The following is a 24,166-nucleotide window of genomic DNA, read 5'->3' on the forward strand; positions in this document are numbered from 1 at the left end:
CTGTCTTTTCTCCAAACGTAGCTCTTAGGACCTTATTAGATTGATATCCCTCCATGCACTGTCCGTGCATTGCTCTTTCCATGCACCGCATTGCTCTTTTCATGCAACGTAGGTACGTGTGTAAGGAAAGAAAGATTTAACAGGTCTTCATTTTTTTTGATCTTTCCTGTGCGCTTCCCTTACTTTCGCTTTTGTTCGCGACTCTTGATTCTGGCGCCTTCTTGCTCTTTGGGCAGTGTGCTTTCCTTCAAAATGCAATAATGCCGTTGTTAACTGGGTTGTTTATTGGACGATTCATGCAATTTGCTACTTGGACGATTCATGCAGTGACCTAATTTTTTTTTTCCCCTCGAAAAAAAAAAAAGCTGTTGTCCCGAATTGATACACGACTATCCCTATAAGATCTCGTTTCTTTGTTAATATCATTTCTTTGTTGTGTTGACTTTGCTTTTGTATACTCTCCTGTTCTACCGGGCCAGCCTTTTTTCCCGCCACATTGCTGAGCTCTTGTGCCTTGTTATACCATTTTCACTGTATCCGCTGTCAATTCCTTTCTGTTTTCATGCAATATTGATAGCCGTGTAAGGTAAAAAAAAAAAAACTCAGCACTCAGCTGCCTTTTTAGCTTTGTCTCAGCTCACCTTTCTTTTTTTACCTTTATACAAAAAACTTTCGTTTTCTGTGCTCTGTTTCTTTTGCTGCCGGGTACCTGCAGCGTATATGACCGTTTAGTTTGTTCATGAGACTCGTTTGCCCTGTGGTTTTTTTCCCATTCCTACGTATGCAGAAGCTGTAGTTCGCTTCTGTTTTCGTGCAATATTGATAGCCGCCTACGAGAAAAAAAACTCTTCGATCTACTATTTGGTAAATTTTCTTCCAGCACGGCCTTTCTTTTTGACTTTATACAAAAGCTCTCGCTTGCTCTGCTCTGTTTCTTTCGATAACATGTTTCTCTAGGGTATATCACCGTTTACTTTGTTGCTGAGCCTTTGTCTATTCAGAATCCATTGTTCTTAATCCTGCTATTCTCTTTCCTCGGGTATACTGCTCTTATGCTTTGCTCTGTGTATTCATCCTTTTTCCTTTTTCCCCCGTTCTTTTACCATTGTTTTGACTTAGTGCTAGCGGTTGTGGTGATCCTTTTTCCTCACTTCTTTGCTCTTTTGCAGTGTAGCTTCTTTTGACTGCTTCCGGCTCTTGTCCTTACTTTCAGTTTGTGTCTTTATCTCAGGTATAGTGATTATTATGATCTTTATGATTGCGCAAACCGCCCTTATATGCTGATAATTCTATATTTGTTTATCTAAAACTTGTTCTGTGTTATTACATTATTATAAGCTAGATCTTGATTCCTAACTCCATGGACCGCAACTCTGTTCGCCGTATGCGTTATGCTAAGATGGACAAGGGGAAAAAGGATGCCTTGTTGCAGCGTAGGCGAGATGCCTACGCGGAAAAAAAATGTACTGGCCATTCTTCTGCTACTGACGCTCTCGGTGCATCTCAGTTAGAGCAATGTGTGCACTATAAAAAAGATCCTTTGTCTACTTCACAACAAGTGGATTCATTTGTTTCCGTCTCTGATTCTTTTGCTCAAGATATCCGACTACCTTCTCATACTACTCCTCCTACCGTTCGTCAAAAAAAGGTATATAAAAGTAGGCAAAGCAAACGCATGCCCGGTGCCTCAAAAGGTTTGCAGGAATCAGGTGCTTTCCCGTCTGCCGCAGGAACTCTCCCCCCTGATAACCATGTACTTGTCAACAGTGATGATGCGTTAGCTGACATGCTTGATGCTACCGCAAACAAACTGGCTTCTAAGCTTAACCCGCAATCATCGTCTGTTGAACCATCTCCTTCTATGATTCTTCAGGCTGTGTCTTCACTGTCACAAGGTATATTCCTTTGACAGTGTTCCTGTTTATTCACTATGTTTGCTTATTCTTTTTGCTTGGTTCTGTTGCTCTTTCGAGGTGCAATCCTCGTTACTTTTGGAGGCTGCTGCTCTTTTCAGCTCTTTTTCCTTACCCTTGTGACAATATCGCATTCATCATCCTTTTCTGCCAGCTCTTTCTGTTCCTCCTATAGAAGAAGGCACCTGTGTTATTGACTTAGGTAGAGCGGAATCATCTGGTGTTGCAAACAATGCACAAATCCTTGTTAGTACACATGCTCTTAAAGAAGGTTTGTGAACGTCCTTAATATTGCTCTGTCTGCTTATAGCGACTGTCTTTACTATCGAACCTCGTTCCTTACTCCTCTATTAAATAATCTTTGCTTAACCGTCACGCTAGGGAGAAAAAGAAAAACTAGGCGCACCGCGTACTCTCGCTTGGAAAAGATCCCTGAACATTCTATTGCTTTGCCAAATGCTCCAAACTGTCAACATTGTGGAGCAAAGAGATTTCACTTGGAACCTCCAAAATTCTGTTGCGCGGGTGGTGACGTTTCTGTTGTTGTGCCCGTCATGCCTTATAGTCTTTATCGTCTTTTTTCTGGTACAGATGAAGAGTGTGTTGAGTTTCGCAAACACATCCGTACTTATAACAATAATGTCGCCTTCACTACTTTTGGTGCAAAGTATGACCATGATCTTACAAAGAACACCAAAGGAGTTTATACCTTTCGCGTTCAAGGTCAGGTTTATCATTTGTTAGATAGCTTAATCTCCTCCGGCAAGCAACCTACAGGCATACAGTTATATTTTTTTGATGAGGAGGAAGAGCTATCTACGAGGCTTCGTAATTCCCCTAGGCTTCGTGAGAGTACTATGAAGCTCTTAATGCGTATTCTTGAGTCTAATCCTTACACTAGATTCTTTAAGAGCTTGCGGGATGTGGCAGATCTGGAAAATCACAAGATTGTTCTTAACTCCAATCCTAGCTTAGATCAAAGGGTCTATAATCTACCAACCTCATCCCAAGTTGCTGCAATCTGGACAGAATCTGAGGGCGAGTCGCTTGAAAAAGGTCCACAAATTCAGGTTTATTCACACTCAAACACCAGCCATCGAATACATCACTATTTTTCCTGCTATGATCCTTTGCAGTATCCTCTCCTATTTCCTCACGGTGAGTGTGGTTGGCGTCATGGGATACTAAGAAATTGTGACTCAAGTAAACGAAAACGTGATGCTTCTGATGATGCCAATGTAATTGATGCTTCTTCAATACGGACTGCCTCAGATTTGATTCGCATGGAACAGGAAGGTAGTTTTATCTAATCTGATATGCTTGCCCTGTGGTTTGTCCTTTTAGTGAATTCTTTATAAAGCTATAGATAATATATATATATGTTATATGTTCGTGTTTTGTGTAGCTTCTGAAAACGGCAGAAAAGAACGCCGCACTGTTTCTGCCCGAGAGTATTATTGTTACTTACTCCAGATGAGAGAAAACGATCGTTCCATGTTATTGCATGCAAGGAGGCTCTTACAACAGTTTGTTGTTGATGTCTATGTAAAAATTGAAACATCTAGGCTTGATTTCCATAGGAAAAAACAGAATGACGTTAGGACAGAAATTCTACAGGGTGTTATAGATAGTATATCTGTGGGTCAGCGGCAAGGAAGCCAGGTTGGTCGGAGAGTGTACCTTCCAGCTTCGTTTATTGGAGGTCCAAGGGACATGCGACGGCGTTACATAGACGCTATGGCTTTGGTTCAAAAGTATGGCAGACCAGATATTTTTATTACTATGACTTGTAATACTAACTGGAAGGAGATTCAGGAAAATCTAAAGTATGGAGAAGATGCACAGGATAGGCCTGATTTGGTGTCCAGAGTTTTTAGAGCAAAATTCGAAATGCTTAAATCTGAGATACTAAAGAAAAAGATCTTTGGAGAGGTCCAGGCTCTTGTTTATGTTATTGAGTTTCAGAAGAGAGGTCTACCTCATGCTCACTTGCTCCTGATTCTTAAGCATGAATATAAGCCGTTGAATCCTGAGGCTTACGATCAAATTGTTTCTGCTGAGATTCCGGATCCTGATAAGCAGAGATACCTGTATTCACTTGTCATCAAACACATGATGCATGGTCCTTGTGGACAATTGAACAAAGATAATGTTTGCATGAAAAATGGAACGTGCAGAAATCATTATCCCAAGGATTTCAGTGAATACACTATCCATACAGAAGATAGCTATCCGCATTATAGAAGGAGGAGAAATGGTCGAGTTGTAAGAGTACGGAATAAAACACTTGGCAACCGTTGGGTTGTTCCGTACAATCCTTACCTTCTTGCATTATTTGACTGCCATATGAATGTTGAGATTTGTTCAACGGTCAGGTTAGTCAAATATTTATACAAATACGTCTACAAGGGGCACGACCGTATTAGCTTTCATATAAATACTGGTTCTGCTGCTGAAAACATCGATGAAATCAATGACTTCCAATCCGGACGATGGGTCGCAGCTGCAGAGGCCTTTTGGCGCATATATAGGTTTTCTTTAAATGAAATGACTCCTTCTGTTTACGCTCTTCAGGTACATCTTCCAGGCCACCAGATGATTTCATTTCATAAACATTCTGACCTTGCTGATGTTGTGAACCGTGCTGATTTTAGCAAGACAATGCTTACACAATTTTTTCACATGAATAAGACCGATAAAATAGCTCAAAACCTCAATTGCCTTTACCGTGACTTTCCTGAGTTTTTTGTCTGGACTCCCAAAACAAGAAACTGGACTCCCAGGAAGCGGAGGTCGGTCATTGGCAGATTGGTAACTGTTAGCCCAACTGAGGGAGAACGTTATTATCTTCGATTACTTCTATCTCATGTTCATGCTCCAACGTCATTTGAGGATCTACTCACTGTCAATGGTAAGCTTGCTCTATCATATAGAGAGGCTGCCTTCGAAATGGGTTTGCTCCAATCTGATACGTACTTAGAGGATGCTCTTACGGATGCAGCAACATTTCAAATGCCATTCTCGCTCAGAACTCTGTTTGCAGTTCTCTTAGTCTATTGCTCCCCCAGCAATCCAAGGCTTCTTTGGGAAAGATTCGAGGGTGAGCTTTCCCAGGATTTAAAAAGGAACTCTCATTTGACTGATTGCGATTCTGATCAAATAAGAATGCGTACTCTCCAAGAGATAAACAGAATCTTAGAACAGATGGGAAGGAATGTGAGTGACTACCATCTTGTTCCTGAAGGATTTTCTCTTGTATGTGATGATCGGCTCACAAAGGAGATAGAGAGTGAGAGAAACATTCCATTCACGGAAGAAGACTTGCTCTTATCTTCGAAATTGAACGAAGCCCAGAAACATGCTTACGATGTTATTCTAACTGAGGTTTATTCTTCTGGGAGTAAGAGCTTTTTTGTTGATGGTCCTGGGGGGACTGGCAAAACGTTTTTATATCGTTCACTTCTTGCAACGCTTAGATCTCAGGGCTATATTGCGATAGCAGTTGCATCGTCCGGCGTTGCTGCTTCTATTCTTCCTGGAGGAAGGACTGCTCATTCAAGATTCAAGATTCCGTTGGATGTGTCAGCGAGCAGAACCTGCCAAATCAGCAAGCAGAGCTCTATAGCTAAGCTGATTTCGCTAGCCAAACTAATTCTCTGGGATGAGGCTTCGATGGCTAAAAAGGATACTGTGGAAGCATTTGATCTATTGCTGAAAGATGTGATGGATTCTGATATGCCTTTTGGTGGTAAAATAGTAGTTTTTGGTGGTGATTTTCGTCAGACTCTACCTGTTATACCAAATGCATCTAGGGACCAGCAGATCGAAGCTAGCTTTGTTAATTCTCTTTTATGGAATACTCTGACAAAGCTTTCTTTATCAGAAAATATGCGAGCCCTTTTAGACCTTCCATACTCAGATTTCCTTCTTAGAGTTGGTGAAGGCCGTGAACCTGAAGATCTTGAAGGGAAAATATCTTTATGTGAGCATTTATTAATTCGGTACAATAACAAGAATGAATCACTGAACAGGTTAGGAAAAAAAATTTATCCTTAAGGCATACTGCTCTTATAGGTGCATTTTGTGTATACATATATATATATACACACTCACACGCTTCTAATCATATTCTTACCTACTCAGGTTAGTGGATTTTGTATTCTCCGATCTCTGCCTTTATTCATTAGATCCATACAGCATGATCAACAGATGCGTTCTTACGCCAAAGAACTCCTGTGTCGATGATATTAATGAGATGATGATTGATCGATTCCCTGGACAGGCCTATGTTTATATGAGCACTGATAGAACTCTAAATGAAAGAGATCAAGGGGACTACCAAGACTTTCTGAATTCTTTAAATCCCAAAGGTTTGCCTCCCCATAAATTAGTCCTGAAAGAAAACTGTCCTATCATTCTTCTAAGGAACTTAAATCCTACAGAAGGATTATGTAATGGGACAAGGCTCATTTGCAGAAGCTTAAAACAGCATGTGCTCTGTGCTGAGATTGCAGTCGGTGAGCATCGAGGCAAACAAATTGTTTTGCCTAGAATTCCACTGCAAACATCTGATGCTGAGAAGATTGGAATTCCTTTTAAACGTATTCAGTTTCCAATAAAGCTTTGCTTTGCCATGACCATCAATAAGTCGCAAGGTCAAACATTGGATCGTGTAGGCATCTATCTCCGCGAGCCTGTTTTTTCGCATGGCCAACTATACGTTGCTTTATCTCGCGCTAAGATGGCAACTGCTGTTAAAGTTTTGATAATGCCACCAACTTTTCATGATACTGTCGTTGAGGTTAAAACCCGAAACGTTGTTTACCGGGAAATTCTAGAATTAGCTAAAAGATGACTACATGCATTGAGGTATTTGCACACTTGTAGCTTCACCTACAAAGATTCTTTATATTGCCTGCATTCCACTCACTGCGTTTATTATTTACTTTCTATTGTTATTTGTTTAGGCTTAACCTTTATATAGATTTGCTTCATCTTTAATGCAGTATGGGTGATGTTCTGTTTATTGATGATATAAAGCCTGGAATGAAATCATGGACAGCTATAGTAACGGTGCAAGAAAAAATGAATATTGGGTCTTCGTTCTCTACTCCAACCAAGTACCAAAAGTTCATACTTGCTGACTCAAAGGTAACCTTATTATACTAACGACAGCTGCTATAGAAATTTTCCAGTGTTTAATATATATTATATACTTTATGCTTTTTTTTCCTAACTCTTCCTTATTTACTTTCCTCTTTTTTTCTTGTTAAATCCTTCACACTGATCTCTCTTTTGCAGGGAGCTAGAGTTCAGGGGATACTTTTTAATTATGCCATAGAAAAGATGGGTCCAAAGCTGAGGCTATACAAAAAATATCGCATCTCTAATGCAGATGTTAGGCATACTGCTGAAAAGTTTCGAATTGATGATCTTAAACTTCAATGGGTTATAGGAACAGACACAGTTGTTGAAGAAATTGATGAAGATGATTCTGGTGTGTTGCCGTTTCGATTCACTTTTACAGAATATAAAGATCTTGGCCATTATGCAGACTCTACGAATGAAACTGTTGGTCAGTGCAATGCTCATTTTTCTTTATATTATATTTATGTAAAACTCGAAATACCTCAATGCAGATGTCATTGGCGGCGCTGTTTAACAAATTCTTTCCCTTAATGTAGATGTCATTGGCGTTGTTGTTAATGCATCCTCTATCATTCCAGTCCATAAGGATTCTGGTGACTCGTCGGTGCAGAGATTTGTGCTTGTCAATGAAGAGTTAAGCATTGGCTTCTTCAATGAATCTGTTTGTCATGAATTATATATCTGTTCCTGTTGCAGCATCAGCTTTTACTGCAGTAATAACTGTTATCTTTTTTACTCTCCTTATGCATAGAATGAATCCTGTTGTACTATCTCTCTGGAACGAATTCATCGAAAACGAAGGAAAGGCAATTCTTCAGCAGAAGGATAAGTTTCCTGTTGTCGTATGTCGCAGGGTTAAGGTCGTCACATATGATGGTTAGTGGCACTGTTGCTAAGTATGCTTATTAGCTTTTCTTTCGAACTTTGTAACTATGTTATTCTTTAACTTGATAATATCAACAAAATAGGGATCGCTTTGTCAACTAAAAAAGACACAGCCATTCTTGTTAATCCACCAGTGAGAGATGCCAACCAACTCAAACACTGGTAGCTTCACTATTAAACTTCTTTTTCTTACATCTTATAACTAATCACTGCTATATTGAACACCCGTATGCTCTTTTTTCTGAGTTTTTGTAGGGCTGTTAGGCATGAAAAATACTTAGCTGATCTTGTTCAGGATAAAATGACTTCGAATCGTAGCCCTCAGATGTTTTATCAGTCGCAGCAAAAAATTACTTCGCTTATTGATGTTGTTCCCACTCAAAAGGTTATATCTTTTTTTATAGCTCTCTTTTGTTCTGATTGTTTGGTGTATTATACAGATTATTTATTAACCATTCTCTTTCAAAAATTTGAATGTATTTTTTAAAAAAAATATCTCAGCTCTCGTGGGTAAAAGCAAAGTTATCCTTTCAACACATTTTCCAGAAGTACTATTACATGGCTTGTACCAAATGCCATCGCATGACATCGGCAAATTTTGCTACTACTTACACCTGCAACCACTGTGATGAAAAGCAGAAAGCTTCACCCAGGAAACTAATCTTACCTTTCAGCTATTTATTTTTTCAGAAATTCCTTAATCTCTATATGAATTACCATACTAACGATGCTTTTATTCTTATCTAATGTAGATGCCGCTTTGATGTCGATCTCACAGACGACACAGATACACTGACTGCGTCGATCTTTGGCGAGTTGGCTGAAAGTTTGCTCACATTCACTGCAATTGAAGCTATGGAGCATCAGAGGAAGGTCATACATATATGAAAAACTATCACGTACCTTTCGTTAGCTTGCATCGAGATGATAACAACCATACAATTTATCAGTTGAATGGTTCATGCACTGCTATAAGAAATCAAGATACTTTATTATTATTCTGTTTTCTTTTCCTATAGAATATAGAGTTGCCGCTGGAAAAGGTTCATGATAGTCTTCAGTCAAAGATGTTCATTGTCCAGTTAAAGCCAGTAAATAATAGAGATGGGTCATCTCACCAACGCTATACAATTGTCTACTGTTTCGAAAGTGATCGCAACGCATTGCCCCTCCAACAATCCGGAGAAGTGGGAGCCCTGCCTAATTCAACAGTGCAAGCTTTGACGCCAGGTCTATTCATTATTGTTACGGCTTGTCTCATACGAGATCTTTATTAAATACATTTACTGATGGTTTAGAGTTATTTGTCATTCAGATGAGCCTGGTTCTACATCAAAGGTCAGAGTTCGCCTTGATACAAAATTCTCTCAGGTTGAAGAACCACAAGTTGAAGAAACTCATGATAAGCCACGCGACGCAAAAAAAGCAAAACTTGTCTGATCATGCTATTTTACTCTTTCTTCTAAAACAATGCACCTAGCTGGTCATGTGCCTTTATGCATGCTTTTGTTCTGAGTAAACTATGTCTACTCTTTTGTTTTGGGACAGTGCATTCAGATGGCGAAATAGTAGCGTCTGTACTTTTGTTTATTGCAGAACATCGTCTTGCCAGAAATCTCTGAACCTTTATTTTCTTATTTATAGTCCCTTGGCTTTGTTTCCCTTAACTATTCTTTCTATTAAACCATATGCACTGTCTTCTGTATATAATGCCAAGTCCTCTCCGGCTCAGCAGAAGACTTCCATATAAAAAGAGGAAGGTGAGCCTTGAAACAGAGTCAGGCAGTGAATGCGATATTTACTAATAAGTCTGCAATCGTTCTTAATTGCTGCAAAGGAGGCCACATTTTAATCTTTGGGGATTTCTTACACATTTACACGCCTTCCAATTATTATTTTTTCTTGTCTCCCGTTGCAAATATGTAACAACTCAGCATGATACCATGATGGCTAACAGTTATTTCTCTACCTATATAATTTCAGCCCATTTATTATAGGCAGAGCAACTCTATTGCTTAATGTATATCTGTGTTTCGAAGAAGCCTGTATTTCACCTCTTTCATCTTTAATGTTCCCAGCGGCTCTCTTACCTTTGCATTTAATTGGGTTACCTAATATTTCACCGTCTTTTTATACGTGCTCTGGAACAACTCTTCATTCATACTCTTGCCGAAAAACATTTCTTTTTTCCTTTGCTCCAACCTATCATCTTTTTCCATCACTACAAATGAATCGACCAAAAAATCCTTTCAAAAAATGGGAATCAGTTCAGCTGAAGACGAAAATACGATTTTACCTCTTAACATTTGATCACAGAAAGATTCATGTAGCCACTGCTGCACAGAAAGGCTTGGGAAACATGGTATGCTATCCAAAAAATGCCTTCCTTGAAGCTTATCCTATGATTCTTCGTGCGCTAGGTGAACCATATTTGTATTCGGTTGAATCGATTCAACAGTGGTTACAAACTATCACCCACATCTCTTCATCAGCATTTGTAAAAACAGGTACGATTTCCCTTTGAAATGGTATTTTTGTTAGACCCTTTATCCGCTCCTACGTAATCTAATATACTTAATCTTTATATTTTGCTTCTAGAACCAGCTAAGAGCTGTAGAATTTCCAATGGACAGCAATGGTGTTATGTACTATTTTGCACAAACATTGAAAAACAGGTAGCTTGTTTAATTATTCACTGCTTTTCTTTTATGTTTCAGTTTATCCAATATGTTTTTTTGCTTTCTCCAGGAAATACCCGATGATATGTTTGAATCCAACCGTTTTCAACATGGACAGACTATAGTTGTTCAGCATGGCTTGGCTCGGTGGAACTTAGAAATCAGAAACCGTTGTTTTGAAGGAGAATGGATGACTTTTTGCTCAGATAACTATATTGCCGAGAATGATATGATATTTTTAAGAAATAGAGGGAGTTTTACATATGACATATTTACTTTTGGGTTTGATCAGAGGCTTGTTTACACCCGCTGGACATTACACCTTCCAATGATCCCTTCTAAATTATCCACTTCAGAAGGAAACTTATTCAGTCCCCTAATACGTCTTTTCCTTTCAGAAAAATATACATTCTCACATGCTCTTTTTTCTATTACAGGTTTTGCTAATAATCAATCAGATTTGAAATTAATCACATCATCAATCAATCGCTTTTTTGCACACAATTTAATGGCGTTAGATACCTTCTATCAAATTTTTTCCTCCGAGTTCAAGTACTCCATGGTATATATATGCATATTTACTCAAATGTTTCTCAGTATACACTTTCTATTTGTTCCATACTTGTTACAATTATAAGTTATTAATTTTTATAGCTTATTTGTTTTGACAGAAGATTCCCCGCTATGTAACTTCCAGATTACATGAATCCAGAACACCATCTATAGTCTTGACAAGTGGAATCAAGATTTACAACATTGGAGTGACACAAAATAGATTTCATCAAAACTGGAACACTTTCGTTATTGATCATGACCTTCGAGAGGGAGAAATCCTTTTCTTCATGCCGCAGTCACGCACTTCACTAGCTGTTTTGATCTTCGGAACAAATGGACTCGAAATCATGTATCCGTGGCATCATCGGTTCCACATTTAGTTTATTTATTGCTTTAACTGTAAAAGCTTCCTTTGCAATTTTTCCGCTGGAACGTGTGGCTCCAGAACGGTATATTTTAAATTTTCGCTTCCTGTTATAACGTTTAGCTTTTACTTTGGTTGTTGGTTCTTTTATTGTCTCTTATTACGTTCTTTATTACAACCAATACCCTCAACTTTTTACTTTCCAAGGGATATATCTACTTCATATTTTTTTCTGGGCATCCACCATAAGTTGTTGCCGCGCAGAGCGCGGCCCATGCCTCCTAGTATTATATTTAGGACATAATTAGTCATTCTATAAGTGATCTTGTTTTTGTTTCCATTGAATATTTAATTGCATAAAAAATATTAATATATTAAAGTTATTATGGTTATTTTATAGTATCAAGGGAGGTAAGTGTAATATTAAAAATTTTAAAGATATTAGATGAAATTGTCAGAAATCTCGAGCAAGGTTTCTGAAATTATCCCTAAATTCCTATCGTTCGAGCTCGGATTTAGCCATCAACATGTAACACACCTGCGATTTGTTGAGCGGAATGACAATTCACAAGAGGGCCCCGCCGTTGTCTCTCTGTCCTATGAGTAGCCAATCAAATTTGACTTTCTCATTTCATTCCTAAAAAGAACAGTAATAAAATGATTCTCTCCGTTAACACGTTAATATTTTAATATTCATCCCCCCCCAACCATCCACGCGTCAGCCCATCACAGCTCTGAGCCCAGAGTAAAGCAAACAAAAATCCGCCATACCTCCTCCATGATTATCTAGTTTTTTTTTTTCTTTTGGTAATAAAGAATAATACAGCACAAATATTTTGCTCGATACATCGGCAAATTATCCGGTTGAAAAGACAACAGTCGTCTTTCTTCAGATCAAGGCCTCTACAATTATCAGTGCAATTGCACGGTACAATAATATTGCAGTTATTAACAGAGCGAGTATAAATACTACTTAAAACAATAAATATATATATTAACACAATAACAATAAGTAAAAAATATAAAAAAAATTTCGTTCTTTGAAATTTATGCCTTAAAATTTGTTATGATTTTATATGTCATTGTGTTACTGTTTACTTTTATTGTTCTATATTACTCTAATATCTATATTTATTATGTTAATGTTACGGTATAGTTGGAACTAGTAATTATAGAGGTCTCTCGTCCTCGTATTTCATAGATTTTATTTGTTTTTGAATTTATTTTTGTCACAGGAAAGGTCCTTCTCCCTTTTTTTTTTGCAATTCTTTAATATAATCATGAGTCGATTAAGCGATCATAAATAAACGCAATTCTATGATCTCTTTAAACTATTCTCTCAATTTATATTCCTAAATGAAAATAAATATCTATATTTTAAATGATTGAAATTATTACAATCGAAGAATAAAAAAAAAATCTTTATTTGGTCATAGAACGAACATGTTTAATTTATGGATACAATACCCAAAAAATTACAATTTCAGCAATAAATAAAGGGTTAATTCCACTTTGTCCCCCCAAATTTTGGACGATTACCCACTTCAGTCCCTAAACTTGAAAATGAGACACTTAAGTCCCTAAACTTATAAATACCTCCCACTTAAGGAAAATTGTTAACAAATCCTAAATGCTGTTGGTGGTCGAAGTGTCTCATTTTATAAGGGTTTAAGGATTTAAGTGTCCCATGTTATAAATTTAGGGACTCAAGTGGGAGGTATTTATAAGTTTAGGGACTTAAGTGTCCTATTTTGAAATTTAAGGACTGAAGCGGGTAATCATTCAAAATTTGGGGGAACAAAGTGGAATTAACCCATAAATAAATCCCCAAAACCAACATTTCGCTCCCATACAAAATCTGCAAACACGCAGATACACACTGCTCACTTCGCTCTCACGCTCATCTCTCTCTTCCGTCTCTGGAAGTCCCCATTTTGTCGTCTTCACCAACAGGAAGTCCAAACTCCAAAGTATTCTTTCGTGCTCATCGCTGATCCCCTCATTGTTATTCATTCTTACTATTACACCCACCAATTCATTCTTACTATTACTCCCCCAATAATTCTTCCTCAGCAAATACTAGTGCAACTGTGCAAGTTAACTTCATACAACCATTTCCTGTTTCTTGGAAAAGTAATCTGTAGTTCTTGGGATTTCAATCAGAAAAGGAAAATACAAAGAAAGAAATATGCAGACAGGATTCTCGATAAAGGGCCACTTTAAACTTGCTAGCTCATCACCATCACCACCACCGGCACCACCTTTTGCTCTGCTCTCTTATCATCAGCATCATCATCATCAAGGTTCCTGCAGGATTAAGATTATTTGCTGTGACAAAACTTCTTCGTCATCTTCATCTGCTGACCAAAAGTTTAATTTCAAGATTCTGGGTCGATCTCTGCTGGATAATAGTAGACGGAAGCTCACTGAGATCGATGCGAGTGAGTTCAAATATATAATACTTACAGCGGTTTAATTAACTTGTTCCCACTGGTGCTAAAGCCTGTAAGATACTTTGCTGAAACTCTGCTGATTGTAGATTGCTTTTCTTTACATAGAAAAATCAATTTATAAGCCGATAGGAAAATTCTCCTTTACATGGACTACCACTTTCATTCTAAACCTTGACTGAAAATATAGCTTATCACTGTTTGGATTGAACTTTCTGGTTTTGGCTTTTTGAGCTTTCAATTTTTGTAATAGAAGCTTTCTTAGAGGCAGTTCTTGATGGATAATTAAAGGCTGAACGTTATGGAGTACAGGATTTATGTTGTCTTTAGTTGCTCATTTGGTTAGTTATTGGCATATTACTTTTTTTTCCCCCGTCTATGCGTTTCACACTGACTATATATTATACGGACATGATGATGATCGAAAGTTGGACACTTTCTTGGGAGTTGACTATAAAAATTTGAAAATTTCGTGATATGGGATTGTTAATATGTTTGGAAGATTGTAAATTTGGTGGAGGTCTAGGCGAAAGATGTAAGGTTTCATCATAATGGGATATCTGCAGACGATATATGTTCTCCTTACCATGCACAAAGCAGAAGCAGTTACGCCAGGATAAAGAAAAGTGAATGAAATATACTGCTAATATAATCTAGAACTAGAATGTAAATTATTTTTCTTTCATCTGTAAGTTAAGCTTTTTGAGCTACATATTACACATTACGAGTCTATTCAGAAATCAAATATATCAAAGAATGACTGAATTCAAGTTGCTGTGTTCCATGTCAGTTGTTGCTGTAGGAGTTGTAATTAGGACTACAGGTGTTTCTTGTAATGAACTTCAGTTGTTTTTGATGAAAAGCTTTGTGAATTTTCTGTATTTTCTTTGGTCTAGCTGTTCTAATTTCATGCTATTTTGGTAGATGCAGTACAAGAATCACTAAACCATTGGATCTCAAGGACCCAAAACTTTTTGAATGAAGTCACGACTCCACTGGTAAAAACTGTAAACGATAGGAAACCTGTTGTTCAGGATGATGCTGGAGATTTGGGGGACATTTTCTTGGCTGAACAGACAATTAACAGCAAAACACCCAGTGGAGATCTGTCCCTACCTGCCATTGTTTCTATTGAGCAATTTAGCAGGTAATAAGGGTGCCATATGTGCAACGTCATGGTCCTATCCGATTCAACAGTTCTTGTCTGCTTTTTTTGCAAATCATCTGGTGGACATAAACTAACTAACTGGAGCTTTTTCTTCATTATTTTCTCCACTTGGACTAGAATTGGCCATGTAACTTTTGCTGGGTCTAGTGTTGCATAATTTAGGCATCGAGTCCACCCCAGTTTTTGCTGCTTTGCCAGAATTTCAACTGGGAGAATTTCCCGAAAGTATGTTTCTGGGTTTATTAAGTATGCAGAACTGAAAAATGAGAGCTGCAAGAGCTTAATACTAACTTATCTTGTGCTGCTTAACTGAGGATTCTAACCCGGAGCTAAGAAACACTAAATACTAATAAAGTAGAGTTTCAATTATTGGACTGGATATACACCTAGTTCGTGTGAATTCGCTGAGTTTATTGAAGAAGACGAACTTGTGTCTGCTGTCAAGCATATTACGAAATGTTGCAACTCAGATAGTTGAACTGATTCATCTCTAGCTACTTTAAGAGAGCATGAAAAGTTTATGATTATGTCCTGTATAAGCTCAAAAGAATTTGTTTCTGATGTGTAATCATCATCAAAATATATATAGATTATAAAAAGTTAATTATTTAACTTAAAAATTCAAAAGAAAATTTTTGCATTCCTAAGAACGCCCTTACTGTAAGATGGAAGGAGCTAGATGCTAAGATGGGAAGCTTCGTAACGTCACACTGTGTCTATTAGGCATCAAGGAAAGAGCTTTTTCATTTTCTCCATCTTTCTCTTTTCCTGTCCCTTTCTATTTGGTTTTTAAATCTTATTCTGTGACCTGCATAGTGTCAGATTTGCTGAGTTTCAAGTCTGTGCCCTTTCATCTTGGTTCATTTCTGTTCATGTGTCATCAACTGCCTGACTCTGTAATCATCCTGAACTAGCTTTTCCCAAGGATTAGTGTGATTTATGATTTTCTTACACTCAGATATGTTAATCTAGTGGATATGTCTCAATTTGGCAGAAAATAGATATTTCTTTACCATTAGGAGCAATGAATCCTTCATTTATGAAGGGGGGCTATGGTAAAACGTTGGTAGACTCTGCAATTTTCTCTTTTATTCTTTGATTTGGATCATTTTTTTGACATGAATCATGAAAATCTTCAAAAAGAGACTTGCTTCACAAACTTGTGTCAGCTGAAGACGAGAACATTGCATCACAAACTTTAGCTTATTTGCCTGTATTATATGCGTATAAAGTTTTTGACTCAAACGAGGATATTTGTTCCTTTTAGATTTTATATCCTTTGAAAGCTTTTACGTGTCTATTATCTGTTTTAGTTTTCTTTGAAAATTTGTAGATTTTTATATCCTCTGGAAACTCTGTTTGTTTCTTCATATTATCTGTTCTTTTGGTTATCCTCTTTACTGTGCAAAACATCAGTGTGACTAATGATTGGATGTGGAAAGAAGTCCTGAAGAAAAATGAATTTTTATGAACTCAAATTATAAGAAACGTCTTGCAACGGATTCTGATAACTTTCATTATCATCATGCAATTTTGATGACATTGGTTTTGCCTGATGTCTTTCTTGGATCCATAGATGAAATAAGAGTTAATTTATGCAGGATGAATGGATTGACTGGGAAAAAAATGCAGAAGATATTTAGAGCCCTTGTTCCTGGACCGATATACAACAATGCTCGTAATTTAGTCGAATACTGTTGCTTCAGGTTTTTGTCCAGAGATAGTTCAGATATTCATCCTTCCCTGAAGGTTTGTAGACATAGTACAATCGATCAAATTCCCTGCTTGTATCTAGGTTTAGTTGTATGATATTCTTTTGGCTAACAGAGATGCCATTGTTTTGATAAAACAGAGAAGGATCAAAGTACTTTTTGTGGTTTTTATCTTATTTGTAGAAGAGGGTGATGACTTCTTTGTTGCATGAGTATTTGATTTTTGCTGTGATCATAGGATTGTGCATTTCGGAAACTTATTTTTGTAACCATGGTTGCATGGGAGCATCCATACAGCAGCGGAAAGGATTCCCAGGCTGAGGCCTCAGACAGAGACTCTTTCAAGGTTTCTACTATTTTGGCTGTTTGAGCATCATATTTGTATTATTTCTGTACCCATTCCTTCTTTAGTCCAATTCTTTGAATGGGATATGTGCATTAATTGGCTTATAAGATGGTGCCTTGGGGTTTTATGGTAGAATATTGATGACTTGGTCAAGTTATATATGCTGATTAAATTTCTGTACCAGTGACTCAACTGAGTAAAAAGATGTTTACTGGACTTCCTGTTACTGTTCTCAACGTCCAGTAATTTTGATGTCCTCTAGGTGACAACAGGATATCTTGCTTTTAATATCCTAGCATCTTTAGCAAAGTCGGATCCATAGAAGGATAGATATTCAGTTAGTAAAGCACGGTAATAGGACAGAACCGTATTAGCTATTTGGAGGCAAATTGAATCAATGGATTTGCATGTGACATACTTCTACCAATTTTGTCACCTAATGCAATACTCTGGTTAGCCCTAATCCTATTCTAGCATGTAAAGAGCTTCACTAGGAGTATCATAGTTTATCAGTTGGAATGAGATGGATTAGAGTCTCAACACTCCATGCAATAAGTAACTTCTATGATTCTTCTATATCTCTCTGGATTTTGCAGTTCCTATTGGGAAAAACTCTTTTTACTTATCAAAGATATGTTACTTCCTAATGTACATCAGTATATTGACTGCAACAACTACCATATTGCTTCTTGTTGAAACTCAAAGAGGAAGCTTGTAGGAGAAGCTGCTTTTGTTCGTATAGCTCCAGCTATTTCTGGTGTAGCTGACTGGTCCACTGCACATTACCTTTTCAAAGCTCTTGCTCGTGATGAACAAGGGATCTCATATGGCTCGTGGTCTACATACATTGACCAACTTCTGAAGTGAGCATGAACTAAATTTGCTTACGAGTCTTCCAAATAGTAGATTGCATCTATAGGCATATATGTGTCAAAGAGTTATTTGATGGTATTCTCATGCTTATGGCAAGCATGTTGGTGAACCCATTCAGAAAGTTTTCATTCCTTTTTCAAAATTTATCCAATGTAGGATTCATGAAGGACGAAAATCATATGAGTCCCAAGGGTCCCCCAAGCCTTTTGGAGAGAAAATTTTGTGCCTCAGTTCAAGCAGAAAGCCGCCAGTGTTGAAATGGGAGAACAACATAGTATGGCCAGGAAAACTAACTTTGACTGATGGGGCATTGTACTTTGAGGTACTTGCTATTTCTGCTGAATGCATGGAATGGAGCTTAGGGATGTCTACTTATTGTCTATCTTATCGGTTATGTTCATCATTAGTAAACTTCAAATTATTGTCTATGTACTCTTTTACCATAAAATGGAACTATGAAGGTTGATGAGACTTGGCGTAGTTTCCAGCATCCATACAAGGTATTCTTTTGCAGCTTAGTTCATTTAACTCTTAAACTTCTTTCCAGAGAATTGGCTTAAAAGGCCAAAGCGATGCAGTGAGATTGGATCTTACAAGAGATGGTTCACAAGTAAAGAGAACAAGGGTTGGGCCCCTGGGAACCGATCTTTTTGACTCTGCTATATCTGTTACCTCCGGGCTGGAGTGAGTAAGCTTCTTTGACCTGTTCTGTGGAATTATTTTATTCAAATTCATTCATGGGATTTTACTCATTATTTGGATTGTGAACTTGAAAATTCCCTAAATAGTTGGTTCAAATTGTTAAAGTTTCAAGAACTGCTAAATATGTTGGAGAAACTTCCTGTTCGCTTTTTTGTTTTAAAAAAAATAGATTTCATACATGAGGTTACAAGGCTTTGCCTCACAAAACAACAGAAAGCTAAGGATTTTTTAGTTGTTTGTCACTTCTGAGGTCCACTTGCATCCTTATGTTGAAGTTGGTTAGGTTACAAACTTTTTGTTTACTTTGTGGTGCATCCAATTAGGTCTGAAACATGGGTCCTGGAATTTGTTGACCTGGGAGGTGAAATGAGACGAGATGTATGGTATGCATTTATTAATGAAGTGAATGCTTTACACAAATTTATACAAGAATTTGGACCCAAGGATGGTGACCAATCTGTGTACTATGTACACGGTGCTCACAAAGGGAAGGCAAAGGCAATTACTTGCGCTACCAATGCTATTGCTAGACTCCAGGCTCTTCAACAAATGCGAAGACTCTTGGATGAACCTACTAAACTTGTCCCTTTCTCTTTTTTGCAACATGCTCCTTATGGTGATGTGGTTTTCCAAACTCTAGCTGTTAATTTCTGGGCTGGACCGTTGATTTCAAAAATTACAGATGGAGACAAACAACCAGGCCAACATCTAATATCCACTCAGGATGCATCTGAAAGTAGTAATCATGTGTTTGACATAGATGGAAGTGTGTACTTGCGGAAGTGGATGACATCTCCATCTTGGTTTTCTAATGCTGCAGTTGCCTTCTGGAAGCACTTCTCCATGAGAAATGGAGTAGTACTGAGTAAAAATCATGTCATTGCTGGGGTGTCATTGGTGGAAAAGGCAGCAATAGTATGCAGAGATAAGTATATAATAGCTGAAAAAACACAAGCAACAATAAATGCTGCAATGATTGAAGGAATACCGAGTAATATTGATCTTTTTAAGGTTGGAATTGCCTGGCCTTTATCTTGGTCTTATTTATTCTCTAAATCTTCATTATGTTTCCTATATAAGCTTGATATTTCTTGCTATATGAAATCTAAGCTATCATGTATTAAAATGTCTTCACAGATCACAAGGCTGGACTCTTGGAGATTAATCCGTTTTAAATTTAATAGTGATATGTTGTGTTGGGGCATATGACATTCATTTCTACTCTGTGTCTTCCCATGCTCCTAAATCTTAGTAAACTTCTCAGTGTTAGTAAATGAAGTCTTACGTGCATTTCAAAATTTTTGGATGCTTTAGCATTATTACAGTTCAAGTTTTTGCTTACTAAACGTGTCTTTTCCTTGTTTTTCTTTTCTTTTTTTTTTTGGGACTTTACAGTCTTATATTTTAAATGAAATTTCATTGTCCTAGATTAACTAATCTGCATGTCTTCTAAAATTTTCAATTTATCATCATGTCTCTTGTTATATCTCCTTGTAGGGATGCTGAAATTTTTTCTTTACTCTTTTATACCATAACTAGTGCAATAGTTGAGGTTATTTCTATGTTTTAAAGTACTTGTCTCATGCCTATACATCTGAGCTTTAGGAATAAATCTGGGTCGGCAAAATGTAATTGCTTCACTCCTTGTCCTGAGTCTAACCAGCTTGTGTCGGGGAAGATCTAGATATGCAACTAATGTGGATGTATATCTCTCGATCTTTGTGGGATTACTTTTGCTCTTTTTGGTGCATGATGAATTAATCTAGATTATTGTTTCTGATAATCCTACTTTTCTCTCCATCAGATTGAAGATCATCTTATTGCATATACTATGTCACTAAGCCTCTTTATCTTTGTTTAACATGATTATTTAGTACTCTCTTTGAATATATATATATATTTTTTGGTATTTAACAGGAACTCATACTTCCTTTAACTATTATGGCCAATAATTTTGAACGACTTAGACGCTGGGAGGAGCCCTTGGTGACTACATCATTTCTTGTGTTTGTGTATACTATCATCTTCAGGTAAAATGGCTGTGGTTTCATGACACTCATGTTTTGTCGTTTGAACTTCTGGTTCTTATACTAGAATAAGTTAATTTAGTAATTTTCTTACTTTCCAAATTTGCAAGTGTATTAGTTATTCCTGCTATCTTGATAAAAATAGTTTATCATTTGTTGTAGTGGATTCGAACTAATTGCCATTTTATGACCAATCAAAGCATGAAGAATCAAATTCTGTTGCCATGAATTTGCAGGAATAGCATTCTGATTTCCTTCCACATTGTGATTTTTATTACTATTTTTCTTTCTCTCGAGTATGGGAGGCCTTAAACTCTGCTCTCAGTATTAATTCCTCTCATGTGATTAGGGATCCTGGCATGTTAAACAATTCATAGAAAATTCAATTCAGCTGATAAATGTCATTGCCTATGCTGATGGCTTCAACACATATAACCATCCTACTAGGGTGAATTTGTGAAGTCAAATCCTTTACATTATATTCATTTGGATAATCTCCTTTGCCAAGTCTCTTTCTTGTGGTTTTCAAATTGATTTTGTGATGACAATTTGCAGACAATGCTTTCTGTTCATACAGTAAGAAACCATCATAAGATGGGGATGCAATTCTTAATTTCTTACTTGCATGTGTGCTTGGTGAATGAGATAAATTTTGTTGAAGTGGGAACAGATTGATGAATTTTGGTGAAGTGGGAACAGACTGAGAGTTAGAAAACATTCAGTGAAGGGAACAAAAATATACTGTTTGCAGTCTTCTAGTTAGAACTTCTATACTTTCGAAAAAAAGGTATTAAAACCAACAATGTTTTTGTAATTTCCAATAATGCTTCTTTCCATTCGTGATTGAAGACTACTTTCTTAAATTGGACAAAGTTCAAACTTTTCTTTGCTCGGTCAATTTGGTAGACCACCTTGCATGACCTCAGTCCTTTGGATTTTTGACACTGACAAATGTCATCAGCGACACTTGATTACTGATCCCAAATCATTCTGCTATCTGTTTGATCAGAAACATGCTCCCTTATCTGTTCCCGATGACATTGATGCTGTTGGCTGCCAGCATGTTATTGTTGAAGGGGCTTAAGGAACAAGGTCGCTTGGGAAGATATTTTGGAAAAGTTACCATACGTGATCAGCCACCATCAAATACAATTCAAAAAATTATTGCTTTGAAACAGGCCATGCGTGAAGTGGAGAAGTTTATGCAGGATCTTAACATTTCCCTGCTCAAAATCCGAACAATTATTCTTGCTGGCCAGCCTCAGGTATGCTGGAACTTGAACTCACTTTAACTTGGCAGTCAAGTTTTGAAATCGCTTGAGATGAATTTGTAGATGTATTGCATGCAATTAAGGTGAATTCAACTCTTCTCTTGTTGTCTATCCTGCCATTTATCTTTCGATTTCATTTCCTGTTAATTAATTACATGTATACCTCGACATCTGTCCATATTAATACTAGATTCCACTAGACGTCAAAATTACATTTTAATATTTGACTTGAGCTTAAGATGAACAGCCCCCTAAAAATTCAGAGTTATGTCATTGATAAATGCCAAAAAGTAATGCTACACTCCAAGATAACAACTCTTCAGACAGAAGACAAGCTCACCTCTTCTTTGTAAAGCAAACAAACTCTCCTCATTCCTCTTTGGACAAAAATCCTTAACACTGCCATCTTAACACTGAAAAGATGGCAGAGGTCCACAAACAACTACAGTAGATGCACTGATAAAGAAGCAAACAGAGACAACCCAAACAGGCAAACCAGGCGTAAACTGGGGGAGAGATGTTGATAGGTCTGGATTATGGACTGTGACGCAAAAATTGAGGTAAAAGGGGTGGCAGATGGTTGGGGTGGAACGTTTCTTTTTCACCTTTTTCTTGTGTTCTTTTATCTTTTTCTCTCCCTCACATCTAGAATTCTTTCTTCTCACATTTTCCTCTGTTTAAAAACTTGTTTATCATCGTAAATTTGCACATTATATAACTCGTTCTAGTGGACAGTGGAAAACAGTGGTTCTCTTTATATGAACAAACCATAATGAAAGAAACTAAATATTATTTATCCCCTTATTTTCTCTGATAACCCTCTATCTTCGTTTGCAATCAGAAACATGCAAATACTTCTTGTTAAATCACAAGTAGGTCTAAGTGTTTCAAATAAATGATTGCTCTTGATTCTTACAATAAGGTGAGGGTGGGTCTCTATCATCTGATATGCAGGTTTATCATACTAGGTTAGCTTTATAACTATTGGAGGAAAATAAGTTTTTTTTTAAAAAAGTTGGCCATGCTAACATGATCAGATTAGTATGAAGCGTTGAAATAGCTTATTGACTTGCTTCTGAAGTTATGCAATAGAAGCTGATCCGAAAAGGTTAATGATGTATATCAAAGAGAATGTAGAGGCCCATCACTAAATGATCCGGATGTTGTTTTATTTCAGAATAGATTTTTTGGCCTCTGGGATTTTGGGGTTAAAAATTTGTGTCTGTCTTGTTGCATAATGAAATTTTTAGGATTACAGCCTTCTCTTTTTGTTTTTTCTTTCACTGGGTTCTCAATTCTTTTCAGGTAACAACAGAGGTTGCTCTGCTGCTATTACTAAGTGCTACAATTCTCCTCCTTGTTCCATTCAAGTACATTCTGGCATTTCTTATATTTGATCTCTTTACAAGGGAGCTCAATTTCCGGAGGCAGATGGTTTTAGCGTTTAGGAGATTTCTGAAGGAGCGTTGGGGCACTGTACCAGCAGCCCCTGTTGTTGTACTGCCATACGAGGTTGATGGGTCCAAGGCATTGAGTGTAAACAGGAGCATGGCAAATTCAGTAAGCATTCAGGGTAAGAGAGAGTCTTGATCAATTTTGGCAGATGATTGAATTAACAAATAAGATAGAATCAGTTTAGATACAGTCAAAACTAGTTCCCCAAAGCATTGGTGAAATTTGGGAAACAGGAAGGACCTGTTTATTCTTAACCCCTTCAGAAGCACAAAACAAATTGCCTTAGAGGGTGCAAAACTACAATTTTGTAGCAGTGCTTTATAACGGTGACAGAGTGTAAATGGTGGAATCCTATGCCCTATTTGATGCGAACCTTACGCATGGTTGCCTTGCATGCTAGTGATCAAGCAGAATGAGCAACCATCAGGCCTAAGGTATATAACCTTCTTTATTCTTTTTGAAGCTTTTTGCAGATGTAAATATGTAAGCCTTGCTAACATCACTTGTTTGTCGAATACAAGTGAGTATTTACCTGAAATTTGTTGTCAGGTAGCTTGTATAGATCTGGATGATCAGACGGCATCTTATTAAAATCTTACCAGAAATTTTTAGAATGGAG

General features: G+C 37.2%; 3 protein-coding genes across 10 annotated transcripts; all 3 read left to right on the forward strand.

The window, feature by feature from the left end:
• Nucleotides 1-1,360: 1,360 nt before the first annotated feature.
• Nucleotides 1,361-6,768, forward strand: LOC140036147 (uncharacterized). The gene is made up of 6 exons (XM_072077444.1): nucleotides 1,361-1,895; nucleotides 2,068-2,184; nucleotides 2,295-2,983; nucleotides 3,050-3,209; nucleotides 3,319-5,944; nucleotides 6,057-6,768. Exons 1-6 carry the CDS (start codon nucleotides 1,361-1,363, stop codon nucleotides 6,766-6,768), a joined length of 4,839 nt encoding a protein of 1,612 aa, XP_071933545.1.
• A 3,328-nt stretch (nucleotides 6,769-10,096) lies between these two features.
• LOC140036828 (uncharacterized) lies at nucleotides 10,097-11,672 on the forward strand. 3 transcript variants are annotated; one of them, XM_072079746.1, is made up of 4 exons: nucleotides 10,097-10,453; nucleotides 10,545-10,621; nucleotides 10,695-11,186; nucleotides 11,296-11,672. In XM_072079746.1, the coding sequence occupies exons 1-4, from the start codon at nucleotides 10,174-10,176 to the stop codon at nucleotides 11,557-11,559; spliced, it is 1,113 nt and encodes a 370-aa protein (XP_071935847.1). In that variant the 5' UTR covers nucleotides 10,097-10,173; the 3' UTR covers nucleotides 11,560-11,672. The 3 variants fall into 3 exon arrangements, with proteins under 3 accessions (XP_071935847.1, XP_071935848.1, XP_071935849.1); XM_072079747.1 differs by having other exon boundaries at nucleotides 11,299-11,672; XM_072079748.1 differs by having other exon boundaries at nucleotides 10,551-10,621.
• Nucleotides 11,673-13,407: 1,735 nt separating this feature from the next.
• LOC140003659 (uncharacterized) lies at nucleotides 13,408-24,161 on the forward strand. Of its 6 annotated transcripts, XR_011840405.1 has the most exons (12): nucleotides 13,408-13,984; nucleotides 14,918-15,140; nucleotides 16,763-16,910; nucleotides 17,112-17,219; nucleotides 17,925-18,082; nucleotides 18,249-18,414; nucleotides 18,640-18,776; nucleotides 19,118-19,805; nucleotides 20,712-20,824; nucleotides 21,831-22,086; nucleotides 23,398-23,981; nucleotides 24,097-24,161. XR_011840405.1 is itself a non-coding variant. In XM_072079749.1 (11 exons), the coding sequence occupies exons 1-11, from the start codon at nucleotides 13,732-13,734 to the stop codon at nucleotides 23,680-23,682; spliced, it is 2,535 nt and encodes an 844-aa protein (XP_071935850.1). In that variant the 5' UTR covers nucleotides 13,408-13,731; the 3' UTR covers nucleotides 23,683-24,161. The 6 variants fall into 6 exon arrangements, 5 of the variants coding, with proteins under 5 accessions (XP_071935850.1, XP_071935851.1, XP_071935852.1 ...); XM_072079749.1 differs by having other exon boundaries at nucleotides 23,398-24,161; XM_072079750.1 differs by having other exon boundaries at nucleotides 14,924-15,140; nucleotides 23,398-24,161.
• The last annotated feature ends 5 nt before the right edge of the window (nucleotides 24,162-24,166 follow it).

Source organism: Coffea arabica, chromosome 2e (assembly GCF_036785885.1).
Source record: "Coffea arabica cultivar ET-39 chromosome 2e, Coffea Arabica ET-39 HiFi, whole genome shotgun sequence".
Classification (NCBI taxonomy): Eukaryota; Viridiplantae; Streptophyta; class Magnoliopsida; order Gentianales; family Rubiaceae; genus Coffea; species Coffea arabica.

Excerpts from the sequence above, each read along its gene's own strand:
- LOC140036147 (XM_072077444.1), top strand. The coding sequence starts at position 1,361 with ATGGACCGCAACTCTGTTCGCCGTATGCGTTATGCTAAGATGGACAAG. Across the intron at positions 2,984-3,049 it reads AAAAAGGTCCACAAATTCAG|TATCCTCTCCTATTTCCTCA; the intron begins GTTTATTCACAC and ends GATCCTTTGCAG. Across the intron at positions 5,945-6,056 it reads AAGAATGAATCACTGAACAG|GTTAGTGGATTTTGTATTCT; the intron begins GTTAGGAAAAAA and ends TTACCTACTCAG.
- LOC140036828 (XM_072079746.1), top strand. The coding sequence starts at position 10,174 with ATGAATCGACCAAAAAATCCTTTCAAAAAATGGGAATCAGTTCAGCTG. Across the intron at positions 10,454-10,544 it reads ATCAGCATTTGTAAAAACAG|AACCAGCTAAGAGCTGTAGA; the intron begins GTACGATTTCCC and ends TTTTGCTTCTAG. Across the intron at positions 11,187-11,295 it reads CCGAGTTCAAGTACTCCATG|AAGATTCCCCGCTATGTAAC; the intron begins GTATATATATGC and ends TTGTTTTGACAG.
- LOC140003659 (XM_072079749.1), top strand. The coding sequence starts at position 13,732 with ATGCAGACAGGATTCTCGATAAAGGGCCACTTTAAACTTGCTAGCTCA. Across the intron at positions 18,083-18,248 it reads TACATTGACCAACTTCTGAA|GATTCATGAAGGACGAAAAT; the intron begins GTGAGCATGAAC and ends TATCCAATGTAG. Across the intron at positions 20,825-21,830 it reads GTGTATACTATCATCTTCAG|AAACATGCTCCCTTATCTGT; the intron begins GTAAAATGGCTG and ends CTGTTTGATCAG.